The sequence below is a fragment of the Peromyscus eremicus genome, chromosome 11 (genome assembly GCF_949786415.1).
Source record: "Peromyscus eremicus chromosome 11, PerEre_H2_v1, whole genome shotgun sequence".
Classification (NCBI taxonomy): Eukaryota; Metazoa; Chordata; class Mammalia; order Rodentia; family Cricetidae; genus Peromyscus; species Peromyscus eremicus.
In genome coordinates this window covers 37892522-37909290 of record NC_081427.1, presented here as the reverse complement: position 1 = coordinate 37909290, position 16769 = coordinate 37892522, and the positions used below count along the sequence as shown (strand labels likewise).

Sequence of the window (16769 nt, the reverse complement as noted above, 5' to 3'; positions counted from 1 at the left end):
TGTGAGAAACATAACACAGTAAGTGACTGCCAATGTCTTTTAGGCTTCCACTGATCTGCTGGACACAGAAGTGCTGGAATCTGGGGACCTGCCAAGCAGAACTATGGAACGTATTAGGGCACTATCAGCCATATACTTCTCAACCAAAACTCCTAGACAAAGTTAAGTACAAGACAGAGGTTAGAGAAAGGACTCTTCTCCCATTCTTAAGCATTGGCTTCCCATCCTTGCTGAGGGAACGATGATCTACTTGCTTTCAGAGAGTTTATTTGGTCTTAAAAATGAGTTAAAATTAACATCATTTTAGCCAAGTCAGCCTGACTGTCTGTTCTTGACTGTAGCTGACTGTGATTCCTTGGTGCTTTGGAGAGCTGAATTACTACAGTAGGGGTCAACTATCTTGTCTACTTGGTCTGGGAACCCTATTAGAGCTAAATTTGATACCCTACAGGGCTAACAAAACTTTACTCGTGTATTTAAAGAGATTCTCAGCTCATCATTCCCACCTACACTTCAGGCCCTATATCCTCTCTAGGAGCCACTGTTTGATAGAGTTGAAGGATCCCAGTGCATGTCGGTCTTAATACTGGATGTGGGGATCGTTCATCTCAGGAGGTGACTTTTTCACATAGCTTCCATTTGTGTCCCATCTAAGTCTTTATTTTTAAAGAAACTTTATATTTTTAAAACACCAATTTTAAAGCTCATTGCTAAAGTCCAGACAAGTTAGAGCATTGTATGGAGTTGCACTCTTCTCAAAATATTTACAGACCAGAAGCCACAGTTTCCTGGGGGAACTGAGGGAATGTTGATCTACTTGCTTCCAGGGAGTCACTGGTTTACTTGGTCTTAAAAATAAGTTAAAAATAACATATAATTTTGGCCAAGTCAGCCTGTCTGTCAATTGATTCGTGTGAATCATTAAACTTGTGAAATTAAACATGTTTACTATTTATTTTATGGCATAAAAACTGTAAAAAAATGCATCTGCAATTGAATTTTTATAGGGCTAGATTAAATGTGGCAAGCGATCAAGAATCTGAATCTATCATTTTAATCCCTTATTCAAATTGCCCTTTAAATGACTAAGATGCATTTTACCTCAAATTAAAATGTGTTTTTGATACATAATGATTTAAGCTACTTCCACGCTTATTTTTGCAAGATGGATAGCAAGAACATCGTAGTAGACACCAGCCTCCCTCACCCTCTGCTGATGTTGTGTTTTCAAATGAGAACAGAGGAAGGAGCTCCGTGGCATTCTGCATGCTATATTAGCATCATGGTAATAGCCTAGCCATATGCTGTTTCTCATATTCTCACTCTCAACCTGTCCCTGACAGGCTGATGTGGAGTAAACCCACCACTCTGACTCTTGCACTGTATCTGGTTGGGAATGTGAGCATTGTCCCCTGGAAGTTGATAAGAAAGGAAGATTCCTATCTTTTCCTGATCCGTTTAGTCAACTCCTGAGCATGCCTGACTCACTAGGTGGCACTGTCCTTGGCCAACCAGACTGTCATAATTGTAGCTATTTACCATCTAAAACAAATACTGACAGGAAATGGAGATTTCCCAAATGACAGGGGAAAAAGCCTTTTCTGATCTCATTATGAAAATAATGAGACCTAGTATACTGGAAGCGCCGCTGTATAATGCTAGTACCAAGGAAGTTGAGGCAAGAGGATCAAGGCCAGAGACACTTTGCCTTGAAAACAAAAACAGAACCGGAAACAAAACAGACAACCCCCATGACTTTAGTCTTGATAGAGCAGCATTAAGATGTAGAAAGAGTCGGGCGGTGGTGGCGCACACCTTTAATCCCAGCACTCGGGAGGCAGAGCCAGGCGGATCTCTGTGAGTTCGAGGCCAGCCTGGGCTACCAAGTGAGTTCCAGGAGAGGTGCAAAGCTACACAGAGAAACCCTGTCTCGAAAAACCAAAAAAAAAAAAAAAAAAGAAAAAAAAAGATGTAGAAAGAAAATTTTAATCTTTGGAGAGTTTCATAAAATGATTTCATATTTCAATATAGAGATTTATTGAAGCATTTGGACATTCTAGTGAGGAACTTTAAGTGTGATTTAGTAAGGTTATAAAGAATCTTAAAATGTCATTTCAGACAAAATGAACCACGCAGGTCACATTCGGCCAGTTCTAGGTTATATTTGCCTGCTGACTTAGAGAGTAGTTAGAAATGCCACTTACTATGTTTAACTGACTAGTCTAATAGTAATTTTTAAAAAAACCAACTCATATAAGTCACATTATACAAACCAAACAGGTTGTATTTAGATATTTTTATGTGTACAGCTATACATACATGCATCGCAATAATATTAATGAAAAAGGAGGCCATGGATTTGAAGGAGAGTGGCAGAGTTATATGAGAGGGGTTTTGAGGGAGAAAAGGAAACAGAGGAATGCTGTGGTTATATTACAGTCTAAAAAACAATAAAACAACACAAAAACAAGCAAAAAACTCAACCCTTTACAGACTCTTTCTTGGCCTGTGTTGTTAAAAGTTAAAAGTGCATGGTAATTTAGAAGACCATTCATATTAAATCTAGACAAGCATGGCCTGGCCTATTGCTAAATAACATCTCCATGGCTATTGAGAGACCAAAGCCATGGAACAGTGACTTGGACTCAGAACACAGGACAGCGGAGCCATTCAGAAACGGCTATGATTCAAGTGTTCTGTCTCTGGAGGCAGAAGACAAAAAGGAAGTCAGAGAAACTCCTTCTGCCTGGAAAGCCAGTCCTCGTCACCCTCAGAGGGAATCCAAGCTCCTGAGCACTGAGTGGGACTCAGATCCAAAGCAACGGGGTGAGCAAAGCCATTTCATTGTCTCTGAAAGAGGGTTCCTGTGCGAGCCGGAAGAGGTGAGCGAGGCGCCGTGCACTGTGCATAACAGACTATTGCGAGACACGCTGACATTGGCTGTATTTTTATATGCATGAATATGTGTGTGCTGGCTTGCAAAGCAAAATGTTTGTTTTCAGGGGCTACTCAAGAAATATTGAAAACCATTGCTTCCCATCATTTTCTTGAACTAGAGGTATAGTGAAGCTGTAGAGCAGTTGTCCAGCATATGTAAGGCCCTGAGTTCAGTCCTCAGCGTGCATGCGCGCACACCCACATTTTTTTTCTTGTTTACTGGATACTCGCTCAAAATTGTCTACCCTTTTTAAAGTCATGTCTCATCCTCACATTCTCTTTCATTTGTAATTAACAGGTTCTGTCAGGGATAACAAGATAGAACTTTTCACAATTACACAAGTGACATTTTCATCGGGCCCCCTTGAAGACAGTCAATAGGACTGGGGTGCCCCAGAAGGACAGAAGAATTCCCTGTGGTTTCTGCAGGGATCTGGGGTCTGAGTCTTGAGTCTCCAGACCTTCAAAAATTCAAAGAAGACTTTATGATTCAAAGGACATGAGTTCCAAAGTAGTTTGTTACTGGACACCTTCCACCTAAGGGACTAGCATTATTCAGTAGCTTCAACGGACTGTTACCGCTGAAAAAGTCAAAGAAAAATCTTCGAAGAGGTGGCATGATTAGACAATTACAGTAGATGAAGTTTTGCAACCCCAGGACTCGAGGCAAAACTCCATGAAGATCTTTACAAATGTGCATAAAGCAAATTACAGAGGGAATGAACACAGAAATGATTGCATCAGAACACTGTCCTAGCAGCCCTAAGGAAACAGAGACACAGTCAGAAAACAAAAGTTGAGCTAGTGGCTTTTCATTCTAAACTTGTGTCACCGAAAAGGAACAAGGCATGCTGAGGCATTTGGTTTCTTACAAATGTCAATGCTGACCACCGTGTCCACTACCTCTCCTGGGCATCATCACAGCCTGACAATAACTGCTTCTAGCAGACACAGCTCTCTGTAAAGTAGCTTCATGACAGACACATATAACAAAGATTTCTTCCCTGATGGCTACTGCACACAGTGAAAATGAGTTAGTGGTGTGCTGAGAATACCCCAAACCCACCATATTAAATTTGAATTTTAGAAGCGACAGGCAGCATTAGGAAAGATAGTCATACCTTCCAAGGCAAATATCCTTTCTCCTAGAGCTTTAACAATAGTGACCAGGGCCAACTCATCTGAGACATTGAAGAAGTGCTTTTCAGTGGGCTCGCTGGCGATTGATTTTATTTCCTCCACAAATTTTTCAGTGCTTAAGTTTCCTCGGTTATAGTGGCCAAGGATCTAGGGCATAACAAAAATGGCAAGAACATATTTTAACTTCTAAATGTTAAATAAATGTCTCAAACATATATATTCAGTGAACAAGAACATTCAGGTTATCTTATCATGTGATAATGTTTTGTACTTATGGGAATACTTATGGAAGAGAAGCTGTCTGAGTACATGGTTTTCCTAATATTGATTCATATGAATATTTATCTTATTTTTCATTATGTCTGTGTGTGTCTGTGTATGAGTATGTGCACCTGTGTGCAGGTTCCCTTGAGGCCGAGGGATGAAGTCTTCCTGGAGCTGGAGTTACTGGCAGAGGTGAGCTGCCTGACATGGGTTCTGAGAAGCAGCCTTGGGTCCCCTACAAAAGCAGTACATGATATTAACCACTGAGCCTATATACTGGTTCTTAAAACCACGGTTGAGGTGGGAAAACAAAAATCTTTCTTCTTATGCACTCCCGTGATGCTGTGTAACAGCTATAGCTTTGAAATCCGACAGTTCAAAAGAAACGTTATAATTTCTATATGACTGTGGTATGGTTGCAGTGACTGACATGGCCATCTTCTGGCAGAGCAACCAGTGAGGGAGTTATGGAAATGTTTTGTATGTTCGTGCACCTAAGTGTATATATATTATACATGTGTGCATGCACACGTGTGTGCATATGTGTATTTTTTCGTAGAGACTTGTGAAAGCTCTGCGTGTACTCTGGAGTGAAGACTTTCATGTTTGTTTCATTTTTTTATGAGAAGTTTTACATTTTCATGAAGTCATACTAATCATGCTTTTTCTTTAAGGTCTGCACAATCTTGCCTGTTTAGTTTTAGTGTGAAAATATCCATGTTTGTGATAAATATGTAAATTTTAAACTAAAAGTCCCCAATACAAAGGTATGATCTAATTTTATATTTTAAAATTGCATAGCTGTGTGAGTAACAGGAAGAAGATTCAAATAATATATTACTTTTTATTTCTGTTTATAATATTTTATATTTCCATCATTGATTTGCCCACATTTATTTAAAGGCCATTTTCTTTTATAATGAAAATGTCACTCTTGTAATAAAGCACATTTAATTTTTATTTCGTTACAAGATACATTTGAAGATGACCAGTTCTTTTAAATATTCCTGTCTCCTTTATTATACTATCCCACTGAGAACAACTTAGATGTTTGTAAATAATGATGCATAAAATGGGGTAGGCTACAAAATGATATTTTGATTAAGATATATAGATAGGTACTTACAAAAATGAGAAAAAACTCAAGTTACTGTTTACATAGTTCTTCTTATGACCTCTGGCAGATTTATCTGTTTCACATGATGAATAGTGTGCGAGCAACACTGTACAACTGAGGAACTCTGATGCACACGAACTGTTCATGTGAGAATATGAGTCATATCTGCTCCAGTCAGCAGGCTCACAGAGGCTTTGCATGATGTGCTTGCCCCTTTCCCTTGGGAACACCAGTGACCAGCACAGAGGAAATGTTGTATTTCCACACTGTAGGACATCAAGCCAACTCCTCACTCTTCACTCTTAAAACCTCATCCATCCAGCCCACCCTAGTTCTTTCACACGTTAATGTGCTTAAAATGAATGACACATGAGTATCTGGGAAGGACCGACCGACCATTCTTTGGGGAAGCATGTGTCTAAGGAAACCTGGAGCTGGGGACAAGGTAGCCTGTGCATGACTTAGGTTCTGTTCGATTTTCATTTTTAACCTCACTCTTCCTACTATGATACCCAGACTTTGCATAGAATGGTCTAGGCAGGAACTTCACAAATTATTACAGAAAACAAAAACTAAATTCCTGGCTATTGTGATGAAAAGCCAGGGCAAACACTATATGTGGCTAGCCTCTCAACAGAGACCCCTGGCACTGTGTTGCTCGTTAGCTATGTGATGGAGGAGAATTAGTGGAGAAGGAGGCGGCAGAGAGATGTTAGGTAGGGAGGCAAAACTGAAAGGCCATGCTCTCACAACATTGAACAAATACCCTACCTCATTTAAGAAGAGCTATCAAGATGTCTTTCTTATAGTTGGATGTCTCACTGAATCTGGTTGCAGGAAACAGTCTACACGTTCTAAAGGAACCATACCCCTGCATTTCCTGCTGAACATGGTTAGACTACTTTTTTCTTTTTTTATCAGTTTGGTAACCTATATGTTTAGATCCATTCAAATCCTGGATGATGTGGATTCCTCTGAGTTCCCCACTGATTTACTTAACTTATTCTACAGACCTTGTGACATCCTGGGATGATAAATCATCATTGCTCCTCTTTGATTCTTACCCAGCATGTTCTAGATTAACTATTGAATTGACATATTAACTCCCATTTAATTTAAAATTGCTGAAATTCAAAATATACTTAAAACAAACTTAATAGCTGAGTTTTAGGGCGTGTGTAGTTGAAGTTGTTAATTGTGAAGCGAATGTTATCAGACATTTAGTGGTAAATGTGAAAGGAGGGAGATAAGTAGATTTAACTAAGTAGGAAAAGTGCCCACAGGACATATGTAATGAGTAAGAATAAAGTGGGTAACTACAATTTTGGAGAATATACTCAGAGATGCAGGATTTCTGGGCTCCTACAGAGGCTTGAACCACCTTATGTCACAGATAAAAACAATGACAGAAGCCTATTGGGATCTTTCACCCCAGGGTTTGTTAACTTGTAAAAATGTTTTCTATGAAAACAAACAAAAAGTCAAATAATACACCTAATTTTTTAAGTATATCTCCAATCTGTTGAACTGAAGCATTTAAATTCTGCTAATATTTACCTGAAAAATGTAGTCAGAACTGAAATCTCCTTGAAGCAGATACGTCAGAGTAAATGTGCAATGCATTTATGTGCAGCATCATGCCTTTTATTTGAAAATATAAATGGAATGCTGTGATCTTCACTGATGTCTCATTTACATTTGAGTGCAATAAGTAATTCACACCTCTCAGCCATTATGACCTAGGAGTAGAATCTGAATATCTAATAAGGCCTGATGGACCAGTCTAATATTCTCCACTGACAGAAACAGAGGACTAAAAGCCAACTCGTGGCCTCTCAAAATATGGAATTTTAACAGGAAATGTTTGAAGTTTTAAAACAGGGAACTTACATCACCAATATTTAATTCTCTTGGGGAGCTGTTTCCTGTCAAAACACGTTTCTGTGTTGATCAGAACCAAACAGTGGGGAAAAGATGCAGTAGACAGAATAGTCCAGACAATAACTGAGATAAAAGAATATTCCAGGCAATAATTAAGATAGAGCTTATATTTGTGTGAATATGTGCAGCATGAATAGAGATTCCTGAAGTCTTTCTGTGTTATGCACAAATGAGGAAAAGTAATACAAGTGTCTTGTTTTCTATTTTAGTCTCAAATAATATTTTTAAAAATAAATATGGTATAGCAGGGAAAAGAGACACCAAGTAGGAAAGGTAACTAATTATTAAGTGACATTTTCTTATTTTTTATTTATACAGATTTCAAGAGCAGTTTGATAATAACACACTGATTAAAATGGAAAACACATGAATATATGGTTCTCCATGAAGATGAATGGGATTTTGAAATCTATTTTTTACTAGATGAGAGGCAATGTACAACAATCAAATAGGACTCCAAATAGGCAAAGAGTTTAAGACAAGGAAAAACTGACTATGTCATCAGACATAATGCAAAACACAGAATTCACTTTTAAAAAGTTGTGCACTGTCTTTGTCTTTCCAGGGAAGTGTCCCTAATGCTGGTTGTGCGTGTGTGTGTGTGTGTGTGTGTGTGTGTGTGTGTCTGTGTCTGTGTCTGTGTGTGTGTGTGTGTGTGCTGAGTATTAAGTGATCCCATGAGGGAGGCAAGCAATCTCTGGCTGAACTACATCCTCAGCACCAATACTGTTAATTCTGATGATGCCTAATGCTGTTTGTGGCCTGCATCCATGGTACTTGGAATGCCAACTAGTCCTCAGGGGGAAGCAGAAAAATGAGACAATCTCTGATACTTATGTAATGTCTGGACCAAGTGAGCAAGCTCTGGCTTTACACACTGAAGAAAGAGATCAGCCATAGACTTAGTGTCACTTGTTGTTTAGACATTGTCCTGAGGGAAGGCAAGACTGTTTGAAACTATTTTCAACCACGAAATCAAAATAGTTACATTTCCACAGCAGAAGGGGCAATAAAGAATTTGATAATAATTGACAAGTGAAAATTTATAAAAGTAAGCAATAGCGATAATGAGAGAAACAATTAGATGTTTAGTGAATTTTTTATATATATCTTATATCCCAAATAAAATAAGAAAATGATTCAGTCAGATATTATCACTTTATAACCAAATCATCTTGTTTATAAAATGAGTGCCTTGGCCCTAGGAAGCTGTGAATCATGTCCTGAAACTTTTTTCTGTGTGTAACCCCCTCCCCCACTACTTATATCATTCATGCTTTTGAAAGAAAGATAAATTCATTGACTGGATGTTGAAAACTAATGCAGCTAATATTTGATTATTGTTTGTAAAGCGTTCAGGCTGCGCTCTTGGGGTTTGGAATCTTTTTCTCTTGGCTTAAAAAAAAAGTCTATTAATTAAATCAATTTTAGTGAACAAAAGGACAATTGATTTCAGATAAAAGAGAAGCTTGCCCCTAGACCAAAGACACATGAAGGGCTACAAGGTGGAAGCAGAAAGGAAGGGCCAGATGTAGTCTCTGGGGAATTCCCCGATGGTTTCTGAGCAAGGAGGAAACCCACATCCCTTTTTATCTCTTGAACACCAGGCTCTTCTTAGCTCATGGTTGTGAGTTCCTTGAAAGGATCAGAGAGAAAGATAATGTTTATTGTATGCCTCACTGGCCACCGTTGTCACCGATTCTTCATGTGGTGAGAGACAGACAGACTGACAGGAATAACATAATCCTTTGACAGAGGAAGATACTGAAGCTCAGACTGTTAGGAACGTGTTCATTTGTCCCAGAGATGATATGCAGCATGAAAGTCTGTCCAAAGGTGTTTCAGGACCTGAAACACATTGTTCTCTGTCCTTTCCCACACCTAGCCTTCCAATGCTTTCTATTTCCTGCACCTGGGAAATGTGAGAACCTGGGCAGCTTAAGCAGACAGGTAAACGGGGCTACAGAAATATCGTGATTGACTTGTTAGTGGATGATTATAAAAGACATCTTCTGATTCTGGCTTCTCAAATTTCTGGAAGAATTATTAACTAAGAAGCAATCTTTATTGCCTAGTACATGATGTCTGGCTCATGACAGACACTGAGAGTTTACAAACCCGTTGCTAGCAAGGTACTTACAGCTATGGAAAATCGCTGAATGTTTTCATCCTCGCAGTCTTCGATGACCTGTTTCAGTCGATAGTTATCATGTGATTCTCCATCAGTCACTATGACCATGACCTTTTTAACTCCCCTCCTGGCACCCCGAGCTTCAGTGAATGCCTCTTTCCTGAAGGGAACACAGACCAAAAGAGAGGCTGGTCAAACTCAGCCCGAAGTCAGACAAAATAAAAAGCCCTACAAAAATACAGCAACTCTGCATAGCCTAATACTTCCCTCCAAGATGAATGATCAGGGACTCCAGGGTCAGAGACGAGAGGAACCGTGATTCCCATCTGCAATAGTTCCACGGGTGTTGCACGTGATAGGGACCCAGCATATTACCACTTGCCACAGATGCCCATACAAAGCACAGGTGCATTGCTTTCCTTGGAAGCTTTAAAGGAGTGTTGTGACTGGTGTCAGTGTGGGGAAGAATATTCACATCTACTGTTAGAAGTGAAGCTTGGACTATGGATACCACAGACAGAGGAAGTTTTCCTATTATTCACTTACCTTCATCAAGAACCAGGCCAAGTCAGTTAAGCACAATCCCCAACTTACATGATTTCTCTTAGTAAGTTTTCATCAAATGACTCCCCCCCCAACTCTGTCCCACATTAAATCTCTACTTGTCCTTGTATTAAAAGCTGAGCCGAATGTCACTCAACTGCAACACCCCATTGCAATGGTTCCCATCTTTAAGAACCTTATGAATATTTTTTTCTTTAGCCTGAGTCTGTAATGCAGATTTTCTGATTTCTTTAAATGCTTAGACAAAGGTGAAGACAGATGTCAAAAGCTAAGTTTTAAAGGAAGTTTGGACATGAATATTGTATGACATTTAGTCTATTTTGCAATTCTAATTCCTTAGTGGATCATCCAGAGCTTCTAATTCTCTGAAGATTAAGGTCATAGCTGAACATAATGAATATCATCTGAAGAAGATGATTAGCAGCAGTCCTTTCTTAGAGAAATTCTGGTTCCTATGAAACTCGAGCCAACGTCATATAACAGAAGAGCAGGCAGCTACAGAACTGCAGAGTCCACCCTTCCCATCTCAAGGGCATTCCTTAAGGAGTTAGCATGTCTGAAACACCAACACCTAATGTCTTTTCTTAGAATGAAGCATCATTCCTCACCCCCCATGGGCCTTTAAAATTTTAAGTATTTCAGGAAAGCCACTTACTTTGGGATAGGAGAAGTCAGGATTTATGAGTAATTAAATAATTTAAGCCTGGTTACAGGAATGAAAAAGAAGAGAACATCCAAAGCTATTCTGAACTGAAGTGAATGAATTCACTGAAAATGAAGATAACAGATTCCAAAGCATTCAAAATATTTTTTTTGTAACAGGCTCCCCTTAAAAGGAATAAAACACAATCAAAACTGTGCTTACACATGATAAATTCATGTGTGAGAAAAATTGTGCTGCAGTATCATTAAAGACTCTTTGTGTAACCCCCAAGCTTAATAAATTCTGTCTAGAGATAGGTCATGTGAGAAATGTGGGCAAACCCCATATAAGGCCATGGTATTTCAAGTAGCATTTATACTGGAGTGGAAGCAGCGACAGTGGTTCTTCCATTAGTCACAAAGATAAATATTCATTCTTAAGCTTTTGCCTCCAGAAAACTCCCAGTTCTTTACAGGCTCAGGGCTTTTAAAGCAAGCTCTGACTTTCTGCGAATGTATGTTCACATTCAATCAGCTATTGAGGGCACTCTCAGAATACCTACACATATGCACTCCTTAAGCATGCAAATATGCAATCCTATAAGCAGATAAATGCAGTTACCACAGCTATTTGTGTTCATATGTGTGTGCATGTGTGTGCATGTGTGTGCATGTGAGTGTGTGTGTGTATGTGTGTGTGTGTGTGTGTGTGTGTGTGTGTGTGTGTGGTGTGTTCCCATAAAATTTGAACCATGTGCTTTTTGTAGCATTTATGACTGAATTAGCTTCCTATGGTATCCATTCTCACAGGCAGGTAGAATGTGACTGTAATAAATTACCTTTTCAAAATCAGCCAAGAGTCCAGAGGTTGAAACAACTTAACAGAAGTATACTTTTTTTTTTCTTTTTCTTTCTTTTCTTTTTTTTTTTTTTTTTTTTGGAGACAGGATTTCTCTGTGTAGTTTTGGTGCCTGTCCTGGCTCTTGCTCTGTAGACCAGGCTGGCCTGGATCTTGTTCTATATAACAGGCTGGCCTCGAACTCACAGAGATCCACCTGCCTCTGCCTTCAGAGTGCTGAAATTAAAGGCATGTGCCACTGCCACCTGGCCAGAAATATTCTTAATATGAATCAAAACACTTATGAAGCATTGTGTGAATTTTAGGTTCTGCTTAGACGTTTGCTAGGTTTGAAAATAATGACAGAAGGAAGAGCCAGAGATAAGAACTGAAAGACTGGAGAAAATACAGGAAGTACAGTGCTCTGCATCTGTAAAAGAAAACACTTGGAAGGTTCTTATGAAGCAAAATTTACCCAAAGAGTAATGAGATGAAAGGCAGAGAAAAGAAGGAAGCAGGCAAGGCACCGCAGATGATGGGGACATTTCATTTTTTAAAACAATGTTGTGATGAAGCTTTTTTTTTTGATAAGGAAACATTTAATTTGGCTTCTTAAAAAATTCTTGAATGAAGACCGGAGGAGTAGCCCAGTCACTAAAGCTCTGGTCTTTATAAACATGAGGACCAAGTCCGGTCTTCAGAACCCATCTTAAAAAGAAAGCTAGGCCGGGTGGTGGTGGTGCATGCCTTTAATCCCAGCACTCAGGAGGCAGAGGCAGGTGGATCTCTGTAAGTTTGAGGCCAGCTGGTCTACAGAGCAAGATCCAGGACAGGCACCAAAACTACACAGAGAAATCCTGTCTCAAAAAAAAAAAAAAAAAAAAAAAACCAAAAAAAAGAAAAGAAAAAAAAAAAAAGAAAGCTAGGCTGTGTAGTGGCATGCACTTGTATTCCCTATACTAAAGAGCAGAGGCAAGATGTGCACACACACACACACACACACACACACACACACAGACATGTACTCATGTAACACGTAGATTCGTATGGGCTATTTTCAAAATGAGGTGCACTCACAGTGTTTTTGAGGTGAGTTCATCAGAGTTGCAGGAAAAGTGCTAGGTCTGTCTCTCCCCGATTGGCATGTGGCATCTGCTCGTCTCACAACTGTGAGAGTTAGAAGTTAAGTTACAGGTGGTCTGATACATGACTGACTTCAGGATCAGAAAAGTAGGGTGGGGGTAGCCTCAAACCCCAAATCATTTATTGTACAAGACTTTGTGTCCTGGGCCAATTGGATGTGGAGTTTGAGAGGGGTGCAGTTCTAGTCTAAAGGAAAAGAGAATAGGAATTTCGGGGGGTTGTAGAAGTTTTTAAAAATGAATAACTTGTTCCAAATCAGCATGCTGACCATGTTTGCCTTGCCTGTGTGCCAGCATTCCTTTCTGAAGAATAGTACATTAAAAACTGCTTCATTTTTACTAGTCTCCTGAATTTGTAATCACTTTATTTCCAATGGCAGTGTGCATGTGCACGAGCATACACACACACACACACACACATACACACACCCTATATGTAAACCTATATTTTTCTAACCTATATGTTAGAAAAATCCTATATCAAGTGCTAGTGATACAAGAACATGGTAGAATATGTAAGTTGATTAGACATAGACTGTATTTTGATACATTTATCCATATGCCTAGAAGTGAAAAATAAAAATCAAATGGATACAATAATGTTGGGAGGCATTGCTGGCTGGTCAGAGTTTGCAGTCTATATCATGGCCCGAAAGATTTTTCCAAAGCTAGATGACATGGGACTCCTTCCCCAGCAACAAAACTTCCTGCTCTCTACCGGCCCTTATCTGGAAAATATCCCCCAGCCTAGAGGACTGACCTTTTCTGAAAGCTGTCTCTAAGCCTGGATGCTTGATTTACCTCTAGGTTGACCCTTGGTACAGAGCACTGCTAGGTGCCTCCCTTGCTGCACATATGGTAACTAAGACTTGTACTAGGAGCTCTGCTATAGGACCCTGCTGCCACATTTGAAGGCTTATGATAGGAGCATGCCACTTAATGCAAATTAGGGTTTGTCCCCAGGCTCCCCAATCGTATATATTTTCTATACTCTGGAATAAAGCTGAGCTGATTCACTGAAGTCTCTCCCAGAGGGCTGTCTCTGTCATGTTTACGTGCAATACAAGGATCTCTGCCCCTTTGTCCTCGTTGACGGATGGCCAACTGACCTCGAAGACAAAAGGGAACCCTCACACAAGAATTAATGTTAAGCATCAGTTCACAACAGCATATCAACTATTGTTAAGTTTTTAGTTGATTCACCATCAGACCCTTGAAATGAAAGGCAAAGATAAGCAGGGTAGTGAGACTACATTACTGTAGAACTTGATGGTTTAATAGTAAATCTTTTAAATGGAATATGAAAAGTGTGGCATTGAATATTGTCAAGGTAAACACCGAGTCAAATTCCAAAGGCAGGCATAGCTAGCGATTGTACTGAATGGTCTTTTGCACGGTTTCATTTTTACTTTTTTCTTTTACTTTTGAGGTTATAATGTCATCATTTCTCTATTCCTTTTCAACCCTTCAAACCCTCGTATATAACCCCTCCTTGCTCTCTTTCAAATTCATGACCTCTGTTTTCATTAATTGTTGTTGAATGCACAGACAGACATACATTATCATATATATGATATATATTCCACATTATCATGTATATGATACACATACACACACACACACACACACACACACACACACACATATAGCCTTTATGTCAAGCTCTGGAGCTTGGTTCCTCTGTCTGTCCGACACAGCAGTGAGAGAAGAGAGCCCTGAGCTCAGGTGGGGCAGAGTTTTTTATCATAGCAGAGGTTGAGGTGAGGGGATTTCCAGAGTCCAGGACCCTGATTGGCTGACAATTGTCTAGGGGTATCTGTAAAACAAAAAATAGGTGTGTGCTAGACTCAAGGACATCTGGCCACCTTATCTAATGGTTGGAATGTCTGAGATGTCAGGTACTTCCTCACCCCTGGGTGGATCCTTGGGTGGTATCAGCTTAAGGCTTTTCCTGGATCTGGATTTGCTTGCCAGTAAGCTTGTCATAGAAGCTGTGTCTAGGCCCCTAAGCCTGTCATGGCTGCTGTGTGGTCAAGCTATTTTGGGGCTCCTACACACACACACACACACACACACACATATATATACATATACATATATATACATACTCAGTATGTATAATGTTACCTGTATGTATGTTTTCAGGGCTGACTGATGGATACATCTACAAGATAACTCCTGTACCTAAGGCTCAGGGAACATTGCAGAAGAGGAGACAGAAAGACAAGCCAAAGAATCAGGAACTTTGCTGTGAGATTTTGTCTCCTAGGGATGTCAGAAGCCACATCCATAAAGTCTCACCAACATGATTTTTAATACATACCTGGCTGTGTCTATTCCAAGGGCTGTCATTGTTTGGACACCACCTCTCTGGTTTATTTTGTTTGCTGCAACAAGGACCTCTTCTGTCGATGAATACTTATTGAGGTTGAACTCATGGGTTACATTTTCTCCATACTGTACAATTCCAACCTGAAATACCAAGTTATCGTTGAGTCATGCATCTAGAAAAATTTCCTGCTCATTTTTCTTGACTTTAAACATATAGGGCCAGTAGAATACCTTTTAGCTTTTTAGATGAATGTCGTAATTGATCAATACGTAAAGCCTTCTACCTTGATAGCAATAAATAATGGCCACTTTGTGAATATGAACAGTCCAAAGAAAAACAATAAAACTGCTGTCACTAATAAAAAAATTTTAGAGAATGATTTCAGCAGGCTCCCAGGGCATATTCTGCTATATTTTAACCTTCTTTTGTTTTATTTTCTTATATGACTGATTCATATTATAGTAACAAATCATCACATTTAATAAATGAGGAAACAGAGTCTTAAGAACTAATTTCCTGGCTGGGGATATAACATACATGAGGCCCTGGGTTCAATTCTCAGCAGGGAAGGAAACAAACAAACAAACAAACCAAACTTATGCTCCACACTGAAGAGGGAGACAGGGGTCTAGCCTCAGAAATGTCAAAACTGGGTCCCTCCTAGCATTCCCCTTCTTTAGTTAACATGAGCTGCTAGCTTCTAGTAATCAAAAGAAAACTTGAGCTACACTAGAGTAAATAGGCAAATGAATAAGCTGATAATATTTTTAAAAAGAAATAGAATATGTTATTTCTCCCTTACAGTTGTTTAGTTGGTCATAAGGTTAAATAAAGGAGATGGAAAATCTATATAATTGTGAGATAAGACATACACTGTAAGATGATTGAACATGAATTCTGCTTATTTTATGTCTAGGATAACCTTGTTCCTCTACAAATGCATTTTGCACCCAATTTCTTTACTATATATCCCAAGACTGTAGGTTATTCAATTGGAATTTTATTCCCTATAGGAATAAAGGGTAGTGTAGTGATATATTGTTTGTAATATAGGAAATACATGTTGCTTGAAGGTCAGAGAACAGAGCTAGCCCCAGAGTTAGTCATAGAGGTCAGGCAGTGGTGGCACACATCTGTAATCTTAGCACTTGGGAGACAGAGGCAGAGATCTGTCTGGATTTCTGTGAGTTCAAGGCCGCATTGGGCTACATGAGATTAATCCAGTCTAAAAAGGAAAGAGCCAGGCAGTGGTGGCACACACCTTTAATTCCAGTATTTGGAGTCACACACCTTTAGTCCCAGCACCAGGAAGGTTGAAACAGGAAGTGATATGGCTAGGCAGAGAAAGGAATATAAGGCAGGAGGAGACAGGAACTCGGTGATCTTTCAGGCTGAGGAGTTGGTGAGGTAAGAACTGGTGGCTGTGGCTTGGTCTCCTTCTCTCATATTTCAGCTTTCACCCTGATATCTGGCTCCAGGTTTTTATTATAAGACCATTTAGGATTCATGCAACAAAGTAGGATGTAGCCAACTAGTTATACAAAATATTAAAAATGAATGAGGACAAACCCATGACTCTAATTTAGGTTATTTCCTTGAGTTATATTTAAATGGTTTTATTACCCATTTTTAGATTTAAAATTATTGTCTCTAATGACAATACAGATTTAGATTATCAATCCTGAGGGATACTGACCTCAGGAAGAGAAACGCATAAATAT

General features: G+C 39.3%; 1 protein-coding gene across 1 annotated transcript in view; it reads right to left on the bottom strand.

The window, feature by feature from the left end:
• Window positions 1–16769, bottom strand: part of Itga1 (integrin subunit alpha 1) — a 139994-nt gene that overhangs the window by 46199 nt on the left and 77026 nt on the right. Inside the window, exons 7-9 of the mRNA XM_059276100.1 lie at window positions 15040–15188; window positions 9540–9690; window positions 4059–4224 (exon numbers count right to left, since the gene is read on the bottom strand). Of these exons, the coding sequence (XP_059132083.1) occupies window positions 4059–4224; window positions 9540–9690; window positions 15040–15188 (466 nt within the window). The remainder of the gene's footprint in view (window positions 1–4058; window positions 4225–9539; window positions 9691–15039; window positions 15189–16769) is intronic.